Source organism: Apteryx mantelli, chromosome 26 (genome assembly GCF_036417845.1).
Source record: "Apteryx mantelli isolate bAptMan1 chromosome 26, bAptMan1.hap1, whole genome shotgun sequence".
Lineage (NCBI taxonomy): Eukaryota > Metazoa > Chordata > Aves > Apterygiformes > Apterygidae > Apteryx > Apteryx mantelli.
Window position 1 is genome coordinate 5,893,853 of NC_090003.1, and position 18,048 is coordinate 5,911,900.

The 18,048-nt window shown below is 42.4% G+C and overlaps 1 protein-coding gene and 1 long non-coding RNA gene across 2 annotated transcripts in view; one reads left to right on the top strand and one right to left on the bottom strand.

Moving 5' to 3' along the window:
* Nucleotides 1-3,798, bottom strand: part of CLSTN1 (calsyntenin 1) — a 40,704-nt gene extending 36,906 nt beyond the window's left edge. Inside the window, exon 1 of the mRNA XM_067311281.1 lies at nt 3,720-3,798. Coding sequence (XP_067167382.1) covers nt 3,720-3,798 — 79 coding nt within the window. The remainder of the gene's footprint in view (nt 1-3,719) is intronic.
* Nucleotides 3,799-4,017: 219 nt separating this feature from the next.
* Nucleotides 4,018-5,068, top strand: LOC136994251 (uncharacterized). The gene is made up of 2 exons (XR_010886413.1): nt 4,018-4,099; nt 4,511-5,068. It is a non-coding gene; the product is annotated as an uncharacterized lncRNA (long non-coding RNA).
* Nucleotides 5,069-18,048: the final 12,980 nt, after the last annotated feature.

Here is an 18,048-nt window from a genome sequence, read left to right on the forward strand (position 1 = left end):
CCAACTGGGAGTAGCAGCAGTAACTTGTTTTCAATCCGAGTATAAAGCAGGTGAGAGGAGATCTAATACAATAAACAAAGGACAGACAGACAGTTCTTCAAAGGCACTGATATTTCTAATAAGACTTTCTTAAAGGCTCCTAAAGAAGTTTAGTTCCTACTGAAGCCAGTGGGAATCAAAAATCAGTAATGAATTGACTGAAATAGATGCAAAACAAGATTTAAATAAGACCAAGGCTTCCGGCTTACTAAATTCTTGCGTGTTTTGAGGTAATGTTTCCATCTTTGACAATAATGATAATGCTACAGGGTGGATGCCCCTCAATATCATTAATAAAATTCCATAGTGATTTCTCTGAATATAAGTAGATAGAAGAAATAACTGCGCAAGTGTGAAATAAGGCTCACAAAAATCATAAAAAGTGCTTTTGTTCAGAAAGAGTCAATGACTACGCACCTTCCCCACCCCCTGCAGAACAGTCTCATAGCTATAAACTAGTAAACTACCAGATATTTAGATTTCCATAGCAGAAAGTGCTGCTTTACCCACAATACTCAGAATTCACATTTAAACCTTTTGAGATAAGATGCCCTCATTATGCTGTCCTGTGATTTGTTCCGAGTTTAACTTCAAGCCTTCTAACTTTCATGAGAAATCTACCTAGCTTCTGTCCATTCTCCTTAAAAATTCATTCCAATGATCTGAAACTGATGATTCAAGTCTGCAAAAATATTAAGCCCTCAGACAAAAGATACATTTAGGAATCTAGAAAAGTTTCAGATAGATACATTTCCCTGATTACTTAGCAAAGATGGCACAACCTACGGTCTATTCCTATAATATAGGAAAAGACAACTGGCATGATGATGTTGGAAACACAAAGCAAACTATGCTTGCTCAGAACATCACCTCTCCTCCATTTCAATTTCCACAGCAGTGTATTATTTTACCTACAATATGGATAGGAAAACAGATTAATATTGTTCATTAGTTATTTGATCTGAACAGATGACTCAATATTATGCTCTCCTAAGCATTATGCATCATAGAAAGGTCTGGCAAGGAAAGTTGACATTTAAAGCTTTTCGCTCAGTTACTTGTGTCTCTTCTCTCTTCAGTGGTCTCTTACCCTCATAAATCCTTAGGTGGAAAAAAAAAAAGAACAGGACAAATTGTCTCTTTGTAATGCTTTAGAATAATCTAAAATTTCCTTCCCTCTAAAAAAGAAATAGAAACCTAACTACCAGGCCCAGACTATGAAGGCTCTTACTGTCTCAAATAAACATCTGCAATCAAATAGCGGTAGTGAGAAAGTGGTTTGTGGTTTGGAATTAAGACATTCATACCACCAGAGAATTTCCTGAAATTATCACAGATCAGCAAAGCTTCATCAAGATACTATTATTTTGACCTATATTCTACCTAAATGACAATAAGGCAGAAAGGGTCCAAGGCAAAAAAAAAAAAAGTATTATGCTCTACCTGGTCAGTAACTATGGAAGAACCAGCCATTACACGCACTGCCTTTCCATCTGAAAAGTCACTCCATTCGACCTCTCATTCAGCTCTGTTGATAAACACCCAATTACTTCACTTTGACAAACACTCTTTCAATACCCTGCTAACTACTGCTTTTCCACTATTCCACTATAGTGACGTGTCAAACAAGCTTAGAAATACTTTGTTCAACCTGACCAATTACATGTTAAGTACAATTAAACTAAGATTTTTGCATCAGTTCAACTGGAAAAGGAATATGCTTCTTCAGAAGCTAAAACCACTTTGTGCTCCCCTTAAAATAACTACAGAGAAGATAAGAAGAGTATAAGACAGTGGTGGATCAGCTAGAGCTCTCCTAATATTTCTGTTAAGATCACACCCTCCAAAAGTTATTTCTATTTCTTTCCTTCACCACAAAAGAAACCACTTTTCGCTCCCCTGTTCTAACTATGGAAATACTCTGGCCTGGAGAGTGAAACTGATCCCTCTGGTCCAGGCTTTCTAGTCCATTTCTGCACACTGCTGAACAAGGCACAATGCAGTTTTCACTACTTACATTACAATACATCTTAGTGACCTTAGTAACAAGGATTTTTAAAGTCACAGATGAAAAAGGAAGAAGCAGCTTTCCTTGAAAGAAACAGAACAGACAATACAAAGCAAAATGGAAAATTTACCATAAAGGCTTCCAAACAAATGTCTCTCATAACAACAGACAAATGAAAGCGAGTAGCTCTAGCAGTTTTCCCTAGCCAAGGCATTCTCCATCATTTACTTGGATATTAAATGCATCTTCATGTAACATTACGAATGGGCCTACCCACAGTAGCCAAAACATCCTGAGGACTAAGTTAACTGCACATAGCAAGCCAAACCAAACCTCATACTGTAACTCAGTTATATGTAATGAAGTTTAACAAAGCAGGACTTCCAGTCGGCAGCTCTGTATATTAGATTGAAAGCAAGAACAGCCTCTAACAAACTGCAGATGAAATAGCTGATTTACAGACCTGTCTGGTATAATACTATATAAACTTGTCATTCACTTCCAGGTACATATTAGCTTTCTTCAAAAATATTTTTTGATCTCCGTTTTATTCATAATCTCAAAAAAAAGAAAAGCCTGTCAATTCAATGAGCTTCTATTTCTGTATTGCTCTGATAAGCATTAAATTACAAATTTTAGTTCCAAGAATGCTAATGAAAAGGTTGTACTTAAAAGATCTTGTACGGGTAAATTATAGACAGCATCTAAATAGTTAGCAGACTTCTTGATTACAGTAGCAGCTTCTTAATCCTACGAAGGGAAAATGCATCAAGATCTACCCTTAACGAAATGAAATTTTTTTAAGATCAAGAATTTCCCTATGCATGCAAGCCGTTTTAAAGCGACAGTTCCAATCTACATTCAGATTAGATACAAGATCACAAATCCTGTCATATGACCAACTAAACCTTGCAGAAATCGCATTCCCAATGCGAGGGGTAACCTTCAGGTAAGGAAGCGTATGCCAGCCTCTACTGAAATCTGCTCAGGAGGAGACCTGCAATGCGTATGCTTTTACTCAGTAAGATCAATCAATAGCCACAAGGCCAGTATTTAAAAACGCTGTATTGCTGAAGGCTTAGCACAGCCACGCATTATCGTTGGCCACCAAACAAGCATTCTTTATACAAGCCTGAAGGTTAGGCTCCCCACGGGCTCTCTGAGGTGTTTTATTTCCCTTTCCTACTGAGCTGGCCACCAAAGCGCTCCCGAGCCACAACCCCGTCACGCATTTAAGCAGCGCACGCAGATGCCTCTCAAAAGCCTGCGGGGAAGGCGGCTTCCCGGGCGGAGGACCAGGGACAGGGCAGGCTGCCGCGTTCCGCCAGCTCTCGCCCCCCTCCGCAACAAGTGACGCCGCCGCCCGCCCCTGCGCTCGCGGCCGCCGAGCCGCGGCGCCGGCCGCCCGCGGGGGGCCGTTATGTAACGCGCCGGCAGCGGCCGCGGCCGCGCACGGCGGCGGGGGGCGGCCTGACCTTCGCGCGGGGAAGCGGCCCGGCGCCGCGCAGGTGAGCGCGGAGGGCAGCGGCCGCCGCCGCACCGCGCCGCAGGTGTAACGGCCGCGGGGGCCGCGCGCCGCCCCCCCCAACCGCCGCCCCTCCGCCTCCCTCCCCTCCCCCAAGGGGCGCAGCGAGCCAAGGACGCGGCCGCCCCGCGCTGCGGCCCCGCTTACCTCGAGCGGCCCCGGCCCCGGCGCAGAGCAGCGCGGCGAGCAGCAGGAGGGCGGCGGGGGCCGGCGGCGAGCGCCGCATCGCCGGGCGGCGCGGCGGCGGCATGGCAGCGCGGAGCGGTGCAGGGCAGCGCCGAGCCCGGCTGCCGGGGCGGCTGTGGCGCCCCCGCTGGTCCGGGCTCCGCTCTGCGCCGCGCGCAGGGGTCGGCGCAGCTCCGCTCGGCTCCGCTCCGAGGAGGCGGGAGGGGAAGCGCTGCGCGGCGCCGCTCCGCTCGGCGCCTCTCTCCGCCTCCCGCCCGCCTTCCCCCGCCCCGCGGCGCAGCGCGGCGCCCCGCCAGCGGCACCTAAGATGGCGGCGGCGTGGCCCGCTCACTCCCGCAACGGTTACCAGGCGGGGGAGGGAAGGAACCAACGGCGCCGGCGGCGGGGGGGGGGGGGGTGCGGCGCGGTGCGGGAGAGCCCATGGGCACGGCCGGGTGGGCGAAACCACTGGGTGCGGGGCGGGGGGGGGGCTTCCTCCCGCCGTACAGGAACCCCCCGCAGGGGATGAAATCCATTAAATCCCGGTGGAGATTTGCTTTTCCCCCACCGGTCCAAACAGCTGGGTTCCGCGGCTGTGCTACCTGGGCCAGGGCAGCTGCAGGCACTTGAGGGTCATCAGCCCATCCCCACCAAAACCTCGCAGGTGGCTGCTGCAGAGACACTGCCAAAAGCCCCTGCACCTCTCGAGCCCTGTTAAAACATGTCAGAAACAGTTGAAACCTCTATAAACCCCCTTTAAATGCCATTCACAGATCATTTCAGCAAAAAGCAGCCAATTCTTCGCTAACCCAAGACCCAGGCAGCAAGGCTGACCACCAAGGTGGGGCAAGCGCAGGCCGCCCGCCGCAAACACGCACCTTGAAACTAGTGCGGGCAGTTTTTGCTACATTTTCCGAGTTGTAAAATGCCACGGCCCTGCTCAGATGCATCTGCTTTAAGCACCGGCTCATCGCGCCTCGGGGCGGCAGCTTTCCGTCGCCACGGCCCAGGGCAGCGGTGGGCGCACGAGGAACCTTCTACCGGCTTCGAGCGAGGCAGGAGGCTACAAGTACTCTCTAAAAATCAAGAAGTTCCATAGGACTAATCAAGCCGCACCAAACCTGTTCTGTAGCAGAAGAGCTATTCACTCTTTGGTCAGAAATGTCAATTGCTTCAACGCAGCGGGGGAAAACACCTTTCCGTGATCAGAGCTTTTACAACTAAAATGCAAACAACTTTTGTAATTAGAGATGAGTGACTACTCCTGTTTTGTACCTATTAGCCATTTCACTCCCACAGTGAAATAAAAATAAAATCCAGAACATTCAAGATCCTGGAGAGGTGGTTTGTCTTTATTTTAAAACATTTCATGTGATTTAAATACTGGAATTGATCAGCTTTGGAAAACACTTTTTTTTCCCCTCAAAGTTAGGCCTGATACTGTTACCTTCTGTGCTGAGTACCTGTGTATCCCAAACTCGAGCTGGAGGCACCAGCCAGCCAGAGGTAGGAAGCCAGCTTATTCACTGCCCACGGTCAATCCTTGATGTCTCAGCAAGTCGACAGAATATGGTCTGCAGCAAGCTGTAAAACAGTTGAGCTAGTGCATTTGGATATTCAAAGGCAATCTGTTCTGCCCCCAAAGAGTTTTTCCCACATGAAAACCAATTGCCTTTACTTGCTACCACTTAAAAGCTTTACTAACATGCGCATGCAGAGCAGAAACAGAATCTGAAGAGAGATCATGCTCCAATGCATTGCGCCCCCCTACCTGTGCTAGGTAGCTGTCCCTGAACTGAGCAACCAACTGCCTCCATATTTATTTATTTCATGGCCTGTGCGCTGCAGGCCACCTGCTTTAATAACAGCTAAGACATCTTTTTTTTAAAGGTAAAGCCTCAGTCTAAAACCCTTTGATTTCTCAGCTTGTCTAACATATGCTGGATGGCAGATCATGTCAGAAGAAGCCTCTAGCCCATCTGTTGCCAGAGAGCTGAGTCTTTACATTCTGCCAACACAGCTTCAGCTGACAGCATGCTACATTATGTATTTTTCTTTTGTCTGGAGAGTAGAAGAGCTGTCCAGCTCACTCTGACTCTCAGACTACTCTTACTGACTTAATGCATGAGTAAGAACCACCCCATGAGTAAAGATTTGCAAGGCAAAAGATCATCAGTTAAAGGATGATTGCCCATTGATCAACGCATGATAAAACACAAACCTGTTTGCCCAAATACTGGATTTGGATTAGTAATATAACTGTGTACTAGACTTGAAGGTCAATATAAAAGTTTCTGAAAAAGGTTCACCAGCCAGTGGCCAGCTGGCATATATACACACGCATTAAAATACTTTCTGCGAAGCAATGCATTTTTTACATTTAAATTGGAAAACAACCTAGAGTCATTAGGTATGGCAGGAAAAGAGTGTGCAAAAAGCAAAATTTGCTTTGCAGTCTGCGTAGGCTGTATCATGCATTATAGTGGGAGAAAGAACACTGCCATGACCACAGAAAATAGGGGACTTTGGTGTTATCAGAAGGACTCATCTAAAAGAGTTTGATTCTGCAGAATTAGGAAGGGGAGACATTTTAAAGAAAATAAATATTCTTTCCAGGTAAACCTTATTTATTGCACAATGACACTATCGGCTCAGATTAATGAATCAGCTGAATTGGTCATGATGAAACTGGGAGATTTACAAGGAAGGAGAAGGTGTTGATTGCAGTTACCTCTCTGAGCAAAATTCCTCCAAGTCAGTTGTGACTAAGGCACCGATTCAATAAAGCCAGTAATTCTTTAGCATATATTTTAAGTTCAGTTAGATGATTTAGTTTAGCTAGATGACTAAGTGGTTTGAACTAGCAGTCCAGTGATTGAGGACACAGATAATATAGGTGCTGTGGAGGAGACATCAGACAAATTCTGATCCCATGTCACCACTGATGTTCCATTGGCACTTACTCTAAAAGTATGTGAAATAACATCCTCTCCAAATCCTTTCTTTCCCGCCCCCAAAAAACAAAATTTAAATTACCCAGTATGAAACCTGCTATGCACTAGTCCTATTTGCTGTTAAACAATAGCTATACTGTTTGCCAGAGGTAACCGCATTTCACAAGTTGAGAGATTCGCACTTGCTCTGAAATGCTACATGCCATTATTTCAGAGCAATTCATAGAAAACTAACTTTAGCACCTTCATTTTTGCCACCTTTTGCCCTCCTACTCTTCAACCTGTTTCTGAAGCTCCAAAAAACCCCATTGATTTTGATTTTATTAGTAAGCAACAAAACTGGAACAAATGGCTCCTGGCAGAACATGTTTTCTGTTACAGCTGAAAAACTAGTGGACTGATGTCCTTGAAATGAACAGGATGACTAATGCCCAGCTTGCAAGGACCCAGAGGACACATTTATTGCACTTGTCAGAATGGAGCTGAGCAGCCAGAAATGAAAAGATAAGGTGATAGGTAAAAATGAATGCCTCTGTCTGCTTGCTTCTTAAAGGAAGCCAGTGCATATGATGCATAGAGAGAGCAGCGAGACTTGCCCAGTAAGTCAACAACAGATCTGGATCTGATCATTAGAGCTAAGGCTCATAATTAGTATATATTCAGAATGTGCACTGTTATTTCTAGATATTAGACTCAGACCTCTGTTTAGAAGGGGAGCTATGGCGCAAGGGTCCAGTCTCCAAATAGTCTGGAACTGGGTTTGGGAATCCAGTCTTTGAATAAACAGACTAGAACTGAGATTGGATTTACTTTTGTCTCAGTACTTCAATTAATGTTCACATACTATTTTGATTCCAGATTATGACTGCTTTTAATGGGAAGTTAGAATGCAGAATCCAGTTTTATCTCCCCTACCAGCTATTTGCTTTATCACAGCTGACCTGAGACCACTTCTGAAATGGGACAAATTGCCATGAAGAGTCCATGGTGTAAAGTAATTAAGCTCTGTGATAAGGGTCGCATGCACAGCCAAGCAAAACAGTAGATGAAGGCAACCACAGGCCAGTTCCTGAGAATCTGTATTACAGCTCCACTCTAGCTCCTCCCTTCCCACAAGAGAAAGGAATAAGAAAATCCAAAAGTATTTTGCTAATTTGAAGTCTAGCGTTTTGTGGTTGATATGAGTTATCTGAGCCAAGCTGGAAGAATGAACCAGGATAATATTAAGAAAAAGGTAATTCAATATCAATGCCAATATCAATTCAAATTCAATATCAATATCAAAATCAATCAATGAATATCAAAAATTAACTCTTCACAATGAGATCTATGAAACCACAGAGTAGCCTCATAAGGGAACAGGCAGAAGTGGCATCTTCTAGGTCATCCAAAAGAAGTTTCCACAACAGAACGCTGGAACAATGCCCCTACCAGCTTGACAAGAAAACATAAATAGATAACCAACTAGGTCTTTTCTAGCCTTGCTGTCCATAATATACACAGTTCCTATCCTCTGAACATAAAGAGCCATAAAATTCAATCATCTTTAGATCCATTGGATGACTTTTTTCATTTTTTGCAATGTTTTGTAACCCGACTGTATATGTTGGATGGAAAGAATTAGAGGACTGGTTTTCCCCACACTTGAAAATTTCCAGAACTGCTTTGATCATATGTGAGAATTCATTTAGGGGATGCAAATGAAGGCCTTGGCAATATGAAGAAGAAAATCTTCTCCCCTGACATTTCTCAACGTTTAGAGAATTCTTAACAAGCCATTGAAGTATGGGTTCATCGGAGAGACAAAAAAAATTTCAATAAGCAGAGAAGTACATAAAAACAGCTAGTTTCCTCAGAAGAAAGCTAGCAGCAATAGCAATCTTCCTACCTTGTTTATTCCTTTTTCCTGCTTAGACTTACCTGCTATTGCAAAATATGCAACTAGAAACATGAAAGCAATGAAGATGTATCTTTCCTTACAAAGATAGAGACTGAATATTCTGCAACATAATTATAATATTTTACAACTCATTAGCACCTTCCATCCTAGGATCTCCAAGCATTTTACAAGCGTTAATTAATGCACTCTCACAATACTTCTGTGAAGTAGAATGACAGGTGTCTAGATATTGTGATGACAGGTGCATTACAATTGAATAAGACAGAATTTCTAGGTTTTTCATTTGCATATTTAGGAAAGCAGGGCACAGAGAGGATAGGTAAAATTAAGAAATATCCATAATACTTTGAAATACCTTAAGCCACATACAGACAGACTGGCTTTCAAGTGCTTCACTAAAAAGCAGAACTCAGCCCAGGGACCTCAAGAAAATTGAGGCTTTCTGAACTTAGGTCTTCACATCTGTTACCACAATGACTATTTTAAGCTGCATTATATAAATAACAGTGGAGTCTGAATGGAACTGGACCTGTTTCTTAAAGATTCATCTGCTCACTCCAAGGGATAATGGGCTCTCCTGAAGCTCTGATATCTCCTCAGAGGACATTCGCTGTATAGCAGCCTTTGAATAGCAATGAAGAAATTAGTTGTAAAGCTTATTAAGACACCAATAAAGAGGCAGAGAATACAGCAAGCGAAGACAGTTAGCAGAAATAAATTATTTTACTAACCATCCCCTAACTAAAAATAAGAGATAAAGTCAGGTGCTCTAGATGAGCCTTTACACAATGCGGGTCCGTAGAACCACGGGAACCCTTGCTCTCTGGCTTGTTTCCTCATGTGCTGTGCTAAACTGTTCCAAATAGCAGCACAGTGGCCCATGTCCACATTAACTGCTTTAGTTTCTTAATTTTATAGAAAACCGAGCTAGTGATTAACGCTGGGGAAAAAAAAAAAGTGAAGAATCCTGGGTTTTCTTTCCAGCTCTGTCACAGATTGTCTTGGGTCAGTCACTGATCCCTACCCTATTTCCATATCAGAAAACATAATACAATAACATACCATAACACAAAAGAATAGACAGATAAACTAAGATAAACTAAAGATTCAAATATTTGCACCAGGTACTGGTGACAATGTTGAAATTACTCAGCTTGCAGATTCTTTGTATTCTTTAGGTTCATGATATTAAAGCGCAAGTCTGAGCATACAATGAGGTTTTCCTCTCTCTGCCTGTCTTCCTGGGAGGAGGAGGAGGAAGAGAGCCATGTGCATGAGAACTCCCCTCCCTAATAGCCGTATGGGAATGTAAAGGCATTCACTGAATTCATTACCCTGCCCCACAATATGATTCTGTCTTTGTACGAGCAAGAAAATGGATGTTAATTTATTCCTTATTGCTAATTCGAAAAGAAGCATAAACACAAGAGCTCCATTGCAGAGACTTCTACCAAGGGTGTAGTTTAAGCCCAATTATGTGCTATTAGTACATTTGCTCTTTGTTACTGTGGCATATTAATTACATGTCTGGTATTCTGGTAATTAACACAATTATACTCTTCTTTTTTTCCTCCTTTCATTAGACAATATTCTTGCATTTTATTCAGATAAGTAATTTTCAGTAGGTAAAAGGAGCCAAATTATTACATATTAGTAAAATCAGGCAATGGGTTTTTAGGTGAGCTTGTACTGAGAAGTGCCAGCAGCGTTCTTTGGCAAAGAGAAAAGTAGATGCTCTCCTGTTGGGCAGCAGTCTATTTCAGAGACTTCTAACGGGAAACCAAATAATAAGTCTCAAGTTGTATATCCAGCATTTTAATCACTGACTGGAGCAGCAAGGCCATAAGGACAATACTGGTACTTCCACACACAGCTCTTTGAGCCATGATATCACTGCTGTTCGATGGTCCAGTGTTACCAAGATCTTTCCTCTACCACTGACATCCATGAAACTCAATGACATTTAACACAAAGATTACAACAGTGGGTCAAGCAGGACTGTTTACAATTGTGCAGGCCATCTGCAAATGAACACTTCCTGCATTAAGGAACAAAAAAAAAAAATTATGTAGACTCTTACTACTAAGGAGGCAAGAACCTTTCTGGAGTAGTGTAAAAAGGGTGGATAGCTTTCTTTCACTAAATGAAGCAGATATAGCTGACTCCAGAGGTATCTCAAAGAGGATTCTTTTCCTTAGGACAAGTTATTAGTTCTCTAAAAACACATTAGTGTTTCTCTATTGTTTTCTCTAAAAGTGTACCTGAATCCACTGGGTCTCAGATGCTGACACTGTTAAAGCCCCACTGGGGAATGAAAAATTTCCAAAAGTTTCCTTCTGTATGTGCTTGCTTGGGAAAGTTGGAAAAGAAGATGCAAAGTGTTATTTCTCTCTGCAATGGGGTAGACACTTAGCACTTCAGTGGGTCTTAAAAAAACAGAACAACAACAAAAAAAACCCACTCCCTTGTGTCCAGATCTCCAGGGGGCCTGGCTGCAAGACCTTTGTGAATGCTGGAAGCAGAGTTCACTCAGCAAAATGAACATCGCCTGCTCCTTCCCCGAGACAGCAGTGAACATTCATTGCTTTCTGGTATCTGTGACAAGCTTTTTTACCAGTAAGGAAACCTGATGATTGTTTATGTTGCCAAATCACCTTTAACTATACCTACTTCCATTACTGGAGTTTTGGGGGTTTTCCACCGATTGTACTGCTCTGTCTTCAAGTCCCTTGAGAAAGAAGAGAAATGAAGCCTCAGCAGGCAAATATCACTGTGAAAAAGCTTGCTCTGCCTTTCCTGAAAACACCATCTGGAATATATTTTATTTTGAATTCTTGACTAGTAGACCAAAATTATCTTTAAGGGCTCAGAAAGATCCACTTTTCATTATTTCCAATACAGAAATACAAAAAACAACACCCCCCCCCCCCCAAGCTGACCTTAGAACCCAACTGTACTGACCCAATTCAGACAGCACAGAGCTCTTAGCCTGAGGTATTTAAAAGGAAAGGTTTTGAGAATGGGGACTGGGAGTCGGGGCTGCTGCGCTCTATTCCTGATGACACCACTGACTCACTCTACCCACAGACAAGTCACTTAATCTCTGCCTCATTTATCCTCTCAGTTTAATGCTACTTGCCTACTTCATAAGGATGTAGTAAGACTTCATTAACTGATGTTTGTAAAGTATTTTAAGATCCTAGGATGAAAGCCTTTCTAGCAATTCAGAGTATTATTTTCATTAAAATGGCAGCATTTATAAATTCCCTATTATTAAAGGACCACATAAGCAGCTAGTCCCTGGTTTTCAAATTAATCTTTGAGATACACAAAGACTGATGCTATTTTAAATACACTACGCACTACAAAGAAATATTCTGAACCAAAAATATTACACAGGAGCACAAACACAAATCATGATCCCTACTCAGTTGTTCATTGACTTTCAGAACGTAGGTATCTGAAAAGTCCAGATTTATCTGTTTGGCCATGTATTTTCTTGAGAAAATTCAATCTGAGTGAAGACTGTAAACTGTTAATAACACAGCCTAAAAGAAAGCTATAATTTTTAACTTTGCCTTTCTGGGCATTCATGGTCTCATCATTACACTGTATAAAAAAATATTATGAACTTACAGATTGCAAAACTGCTTTTGTCTTTCCTGCCCCAAATGCTGATCTTTTCCTGAAAATGTGCCATATTACTTCTTAAAGTAGTCATCTGCATCAAATGTTTAGTCTTCAGACTTGTGCTGAAACTATGTTTAAAACCCATGTGGGGCATGGAGAACTGAGAACAGTGGAATGCCAGAAAAGCAGATTATTCAATATTTGATTCTTTCTTCAGTAGTACTCCTTCCCAGTCCTTGTCACCAGTCCAGGAAGCTGAAATTACACTTCTATACTACCATAATCACATGAGAAAAGAGAACTTGCATCTCTTTTCCTTTGAGTACTATTAGCAGACCAAATCTAATAACAAAGACAAGCAGGCACAACAATAATACAGGAAAACAATCAGCATTAGTCTTCCCATCGCCAAAACTCAGGCTACTGACCTTCTCATGAGGGACACTGGAAGAAAGGTCAGCATGGAAGCTAGTTTATGAAAAATATAGGAAAGGAGCATGTAAGGGCTAATTGCAGGCTGTTTACAGGAAAATGAATAAAACTATCATGCAGCAACAGAGAGAATCAAAAAATAGCTCAAAAGACAGAGGGTCAACATATTCCCTGAATGCATCTTTCTCCTTCACCCCACATTGCCCAAATTTTCTCCAGAGCTCAGTTTTGTTTTGTTTTTTTATATTTGCTCACTTGTATTTTTTCATAATGTGTATTAGGGCAAATAAAAGTAACTATTTTCATCAACTGTCTATACACAAAGCACTTAAAGTAAAGGGTATTTTTATCCCCAGTGCAATTCCATTTACCAGATTTATATTAAGATCCTGTTGCACAGTGCATACCATGCAATAGGCCTGTTAAAAAAAAACAAAAAACAAAAAACATATTGCATATATCTGAGGCTGGTTTGCTGGATTGGAGTTTCAGACAAAGGGGCTGATTTAATGGCATCAGAGCCTAGGTTCAAATCCTCAGTCCACTGGAAACAGTTCTGAATTCTCACAAGCTTAACTCTGCTCTTTATCCTTCTGTAACAAAGTTAAGACTATTAAGGTTAATTCACAGGTCATACAGCTTGTATGTGCTTTAACAACTGAAGTCCTGTTGGTTTTGACTGGACTTTAACAGCTGTCCACATTTTTCTGCACAAGTGTGCATAAGGGTCCTTAGTCCAACCTACTTCTTCCCCTTAATTCTGCAGTGTGCTAAATGGATGTTCAACGGGACTGTGTGACAGGTGACAATGCCGCAGCCAGACTCGTATGAACAAGTCCCTCTGTTTGCACAGACCCCAGTTAAATTAGTCTGTATCGGTCTATATTAATCTGAATTTCAGGATCTGGACCATGGATTAACAAGATCCATGGAGATATGCAAAGCTTAAATGTGTAATTTTCATTTTGTAATATTACATTTCACATCACTATATGCTTTCTACTCCTGGGAAAACAGTGATCTGCAAAGTGCTGTAAATGGGCCCGTTCTTGCTGTCTCTGATATGAACTGCATTATTTAGATGCAGAAAAGTGGGATCAATTTTATTGAACAGGTCTTCTGAGATGGAGTTCTGACTGCCATATTTTCTACATCACATAGGCTTTGTAAAGACAACAACAACAAAAAAGCTAAAAACATGCTATTAGTTGTTTCATAATTGTTTTCAAGCAAACAAGTGTTTTTCCTCTCCTTGTAACATCTGAGACAAACTCTTCTGCACTGAGGGCTTGCTCAAATTCATCCTATCTGGCAACAACAGGCTGCAGCTTTGCTAGACTTTTTCCATGGAGTCTCAAAGCATTTCACGCATTGTTATACTAATAGAGCTTCACAAACCTCTACAAGGCATGGTCAATACTTGTACTGTTTGGCTGCTGGAGAAAACAATGAATGAAATTCCTGTACCTCGGTCACAAAAAGCATCTGGCACAAAGTCAAGAATTGATGCAGACCTCCCAATTTCTGAGTCCATGTTTTAGCTACATAACCTACCTCTGTTGCTTTAAAAAGTCCCTTTCAAAACTGTCTGGTCCAGGAATAAAGCCTGCTTTTACTTACTATTGCTTCTAAAATTCCAGTGCTCCAAGCTTCCTTCTAGCAGTGCCCTGGCTGTTTAAGTTACAGTCTCATCAGACAAGAGTGCAGCAAAATCCTTTGTCATTTCACATATTTATTTCTATTCTGACAGATACCAGTTGTGACCCTTCCTTGCAATAAGCCACTGCCCTCCTGGCCTTCACTTTAATTGCAGATTTGCTAATCATGTTTTGATCACCCAGACATCTAGTCGCTGTCTACTGCAAGCCATGGAGCTGGGCCTATTTTCAGTGAAGGGGAGCATAACACACAAACGCAAGGTTTGTGTTCTCATCCTTATGGAAAGGATCAGAGGATTAAGAGGCACAGTCAACCCCGATTAATGCTGCTGAGCGAGTGCTCCTTGCCAATAGCAGGGGCTGATTGCCTCCCCGTGGGGAGCTCCAAGGCAGACAGTCTCCCTAAAAGGGCACGTCTGTCTTCTGTTTTTAATGCTAGCTGCTGCTCAGCATTAGAAAGGAGGTTAAATGTTGACCCCACCTCTCTAAAAAGCAAACTGTCCTGGGGTGGGAAGGTTCTTTTGAAGAAGTGGAGTACTGTTCTGGGAACATGCTGAAGATAAACAGAGGTTTGTTTCCGTCACCGACCCAGACACTGACACTTAACACTCTCCTCTGAAATTTATCACCAGCAGGAAAACTTAGCAGAATTCTGTTCAGTGGCTTTTCTCCAGACTGAATACATTTTATGAATGTATTCTCTAACCTTAAAAGGGAGCCAACAAAAAGCTGTATTATTTTAACAAAACAGAAAATAAATATACACTCAGAGCTAGGACTCGTGTACCCAGCAGAATCAACATCATTGTTTGTATTCAGCACTAAGGTGAGGATGCCCCCCTCCTCCCAAAGCCTACCATACGTAAGTGAACCCGAGTGATTTAGAATAACTCATTCCAACATGCTTTGCTTTAATGCATCCATCGGATTGTTAACTCCATGTTTTCCTCTACTCAGTGAAGAAGAGAAAACATTGGTAGGGAGCTCTTTTGTAAAGGTTACATGCCCACTTGTGTCAGATCAGCTCCTGCTGATCCGGAGGGACCATCCTACCACTTAGGCAAACATTCAGCAGCCACAAATTTCTGTTGCACCGGTACCTTTCCATGTTTCCGGTTCTCCCTTTTTTCAAGTATGGACAAGGAGCCTCTGACCTAGGTCTTATCTTTTTTCCTGGTCTAGCCACCATTCTTCTGTATCAGTCAAAAAGTGGAGCAGTCGAACAAGTGAAATGACACTTAGTGTCTCCTGCAGAGGAAGCTGAGTGACTGTAAATCCCATGCTGCGTTAAATGACTGAAATATAGCGTTTTGCGTGGCATTCCAGCAGCATACATACTTCTCCCTGCTTACTGCTGCTTCGGTCATGCATTACCCATCGAGTGCAAGTAAAAAGCTTATGAGAGGAGACAGGCATATCATCCTGTCTAAAGCCCAGTTTACACGGGCAACTTCCTGCAGTACTAGGAACAGCCTCTGGGAATGACTGGTGTTTATGTAACATTACGTTAAAATACGACTCGGGATAGGCCAAATATTTATTGACCTGACCTGCAAAAAGAGTCTGAGTGCCAGTTGCACTGATTTGAACAGGAGGTAAACAATGACACCTTAATTTCCAGAAGCTCTACAACAAATGAGGATTCCTCAGCTGACTAAGATGCACAAGAGCCAGTCTTTCTGCAATGGAGTAAATACAGAAAAGTTGGTACATTTTTCCTTTTTTCCTAAGTTAAAGCCATAATTTATGTATAAGCTTATCATATTGTATTCTACAGTCCTAATCCTAGACCCTGAAGGAGCAGCATAGATTTGTGGTTTTGACCATTTTCTAAAGTAATGTTGCTAGTAACCACTGAGACACCCCAGTGGTAGAAGTTACTTGAGCAAGGAAGAGGAAAATAAAAAAATCCACAAATATCTGTGGAACAGTCTCTTTTTTCAGTGAAAGGCACAGAAAGACACACATATCACACTAGATGTGTACAGAAGAGTTCAGCATTAGAAATCTTTGTACCCTTTTCCTCAAACATCTCTGCTCCCTTTGCTGCCCAACTCTCATTCTGCCTGACAGTTTCTTAATCACAGTCTCTCTCTTGCATGCATAAAGTATTATTTAACCTGCAGCACAGATGAAAAAATGCATTTATAACTACTGTTTTTTCCCTTTAATCTTTTTCTCCTTCCTGCTCCCCCTCTCTTTTTAGTAGCTTTAAGTGAGAAGGCTTTAACAACCTTCATAAAGATTTATTCAGGTCCAGACAGGAACAAAACACTCTACACTGTCAACATATGAGACTGAAAAGCAACAAAGCGCACAACCTTTTCCTTCTACCCAGGTGGCAGGACACACTATCCATCAGATCATAAAAGCAGCATGGCCTCTTCTGCAAGAATGTCAGTAGGCATCATTTTAGAAATACAGAAACAATCCAATTGTGGCTGAAACTCAACTAAGTCACTGCCTAATTCTACAGATCGGATGCTGCCTATGACCCCTAAGCAATATCTATCTAATGCTACTTTCAACTTGTGCTTCAGGGCTATTTTTGTACCTTTGCCCTACAGCAACCACAGTTGAATTTAACATTCCATCTGAGTCCAGTTCAAGGTGTTGACCTTAAGCAGTAAGCCCTACCAGGTCTAGGATCTTACTACGTCAAAGACTTCTTTCTGTAGATTCATCTCACCAGGACATTAGCCAAGGCGCTTTTGCTGACAAATTCTCTATTTAAACCTCTAAGGATAGAGGAAAGAATTCTCTCTGTAGAAGGACGTGAGCTGTGAACCTTCACACAAACAGCAGTGCTACCATGCTGGAGTTTGCTACTTACTACAGCAGGTACATACTTCAGCTCTGCTAATTTTAGTAGAGCTGCAAAACCCTTAGAAAGCCTTTCCCATATGTTACTGGCATGGAGTTAATGTAAACTTCTCTGTTAGCTAATTCTTGCCTCCTTCTTTTGACAATGGCACTGGAATTGAAAAGATTTCATTTAGTTCCCTGCACTGTTCTGATCCTCTGACATCTAGACTTTGCTATATTTAGACAAGGTGGTGGTGGTGGTGTGGAGGTGTCAAGTAAAAATGGTCATGTAGCTACACAAGCCAGAATGGTAAAGTCCACTCCTCTCATTTAGTTTCAGCAGACTGTGACCTCAGGTCAAGGCCAGACTAAAACAAAAGGCCAGCGTACCCCCACATGGTACAAGCAGCTAAGCACACTACACAACCAGCATGCAGCGCAGTTCCTTTCAGAGGGGGGCTGTGAAGCCTGGTGCTGCTGGCGCGGCAAGTCAAAAGCTTAAGATTCTGTCCAGTTTAATTATCATCTTCCTCCGGGCTCAGAGAAGCTTATGAGAAGACAACAGTCAAAGAGAATCCTCCTCTTAGGCTTCCACCTACAGAAATTCATCTGCTCCTCACCTGCATGCCCCTTCCTCTTCACACAGACTAAAGAGATTTCATAGAATCTAACCATTAAAAAAAAATTTGTAAAATGGATTATGGATTACGCTGTGAATTGTTTTGCCTGCAGGAGAGAACTCCAGGCCAAGCTGTAACTAGGCACCAGGCACACCCTTCAAGCATTACGTGTAGACAATTGGTCAGGCAAAGCAGAGCTATGTCAGGCTGCTTCAGGCACTTGAAGAGATACACCACAAAAGACTGAAGGAAAACGCTTGGCTACCACTGTCCATTCCAATCACGTTCAGGGCAATTTCCACAGTGCCCTCA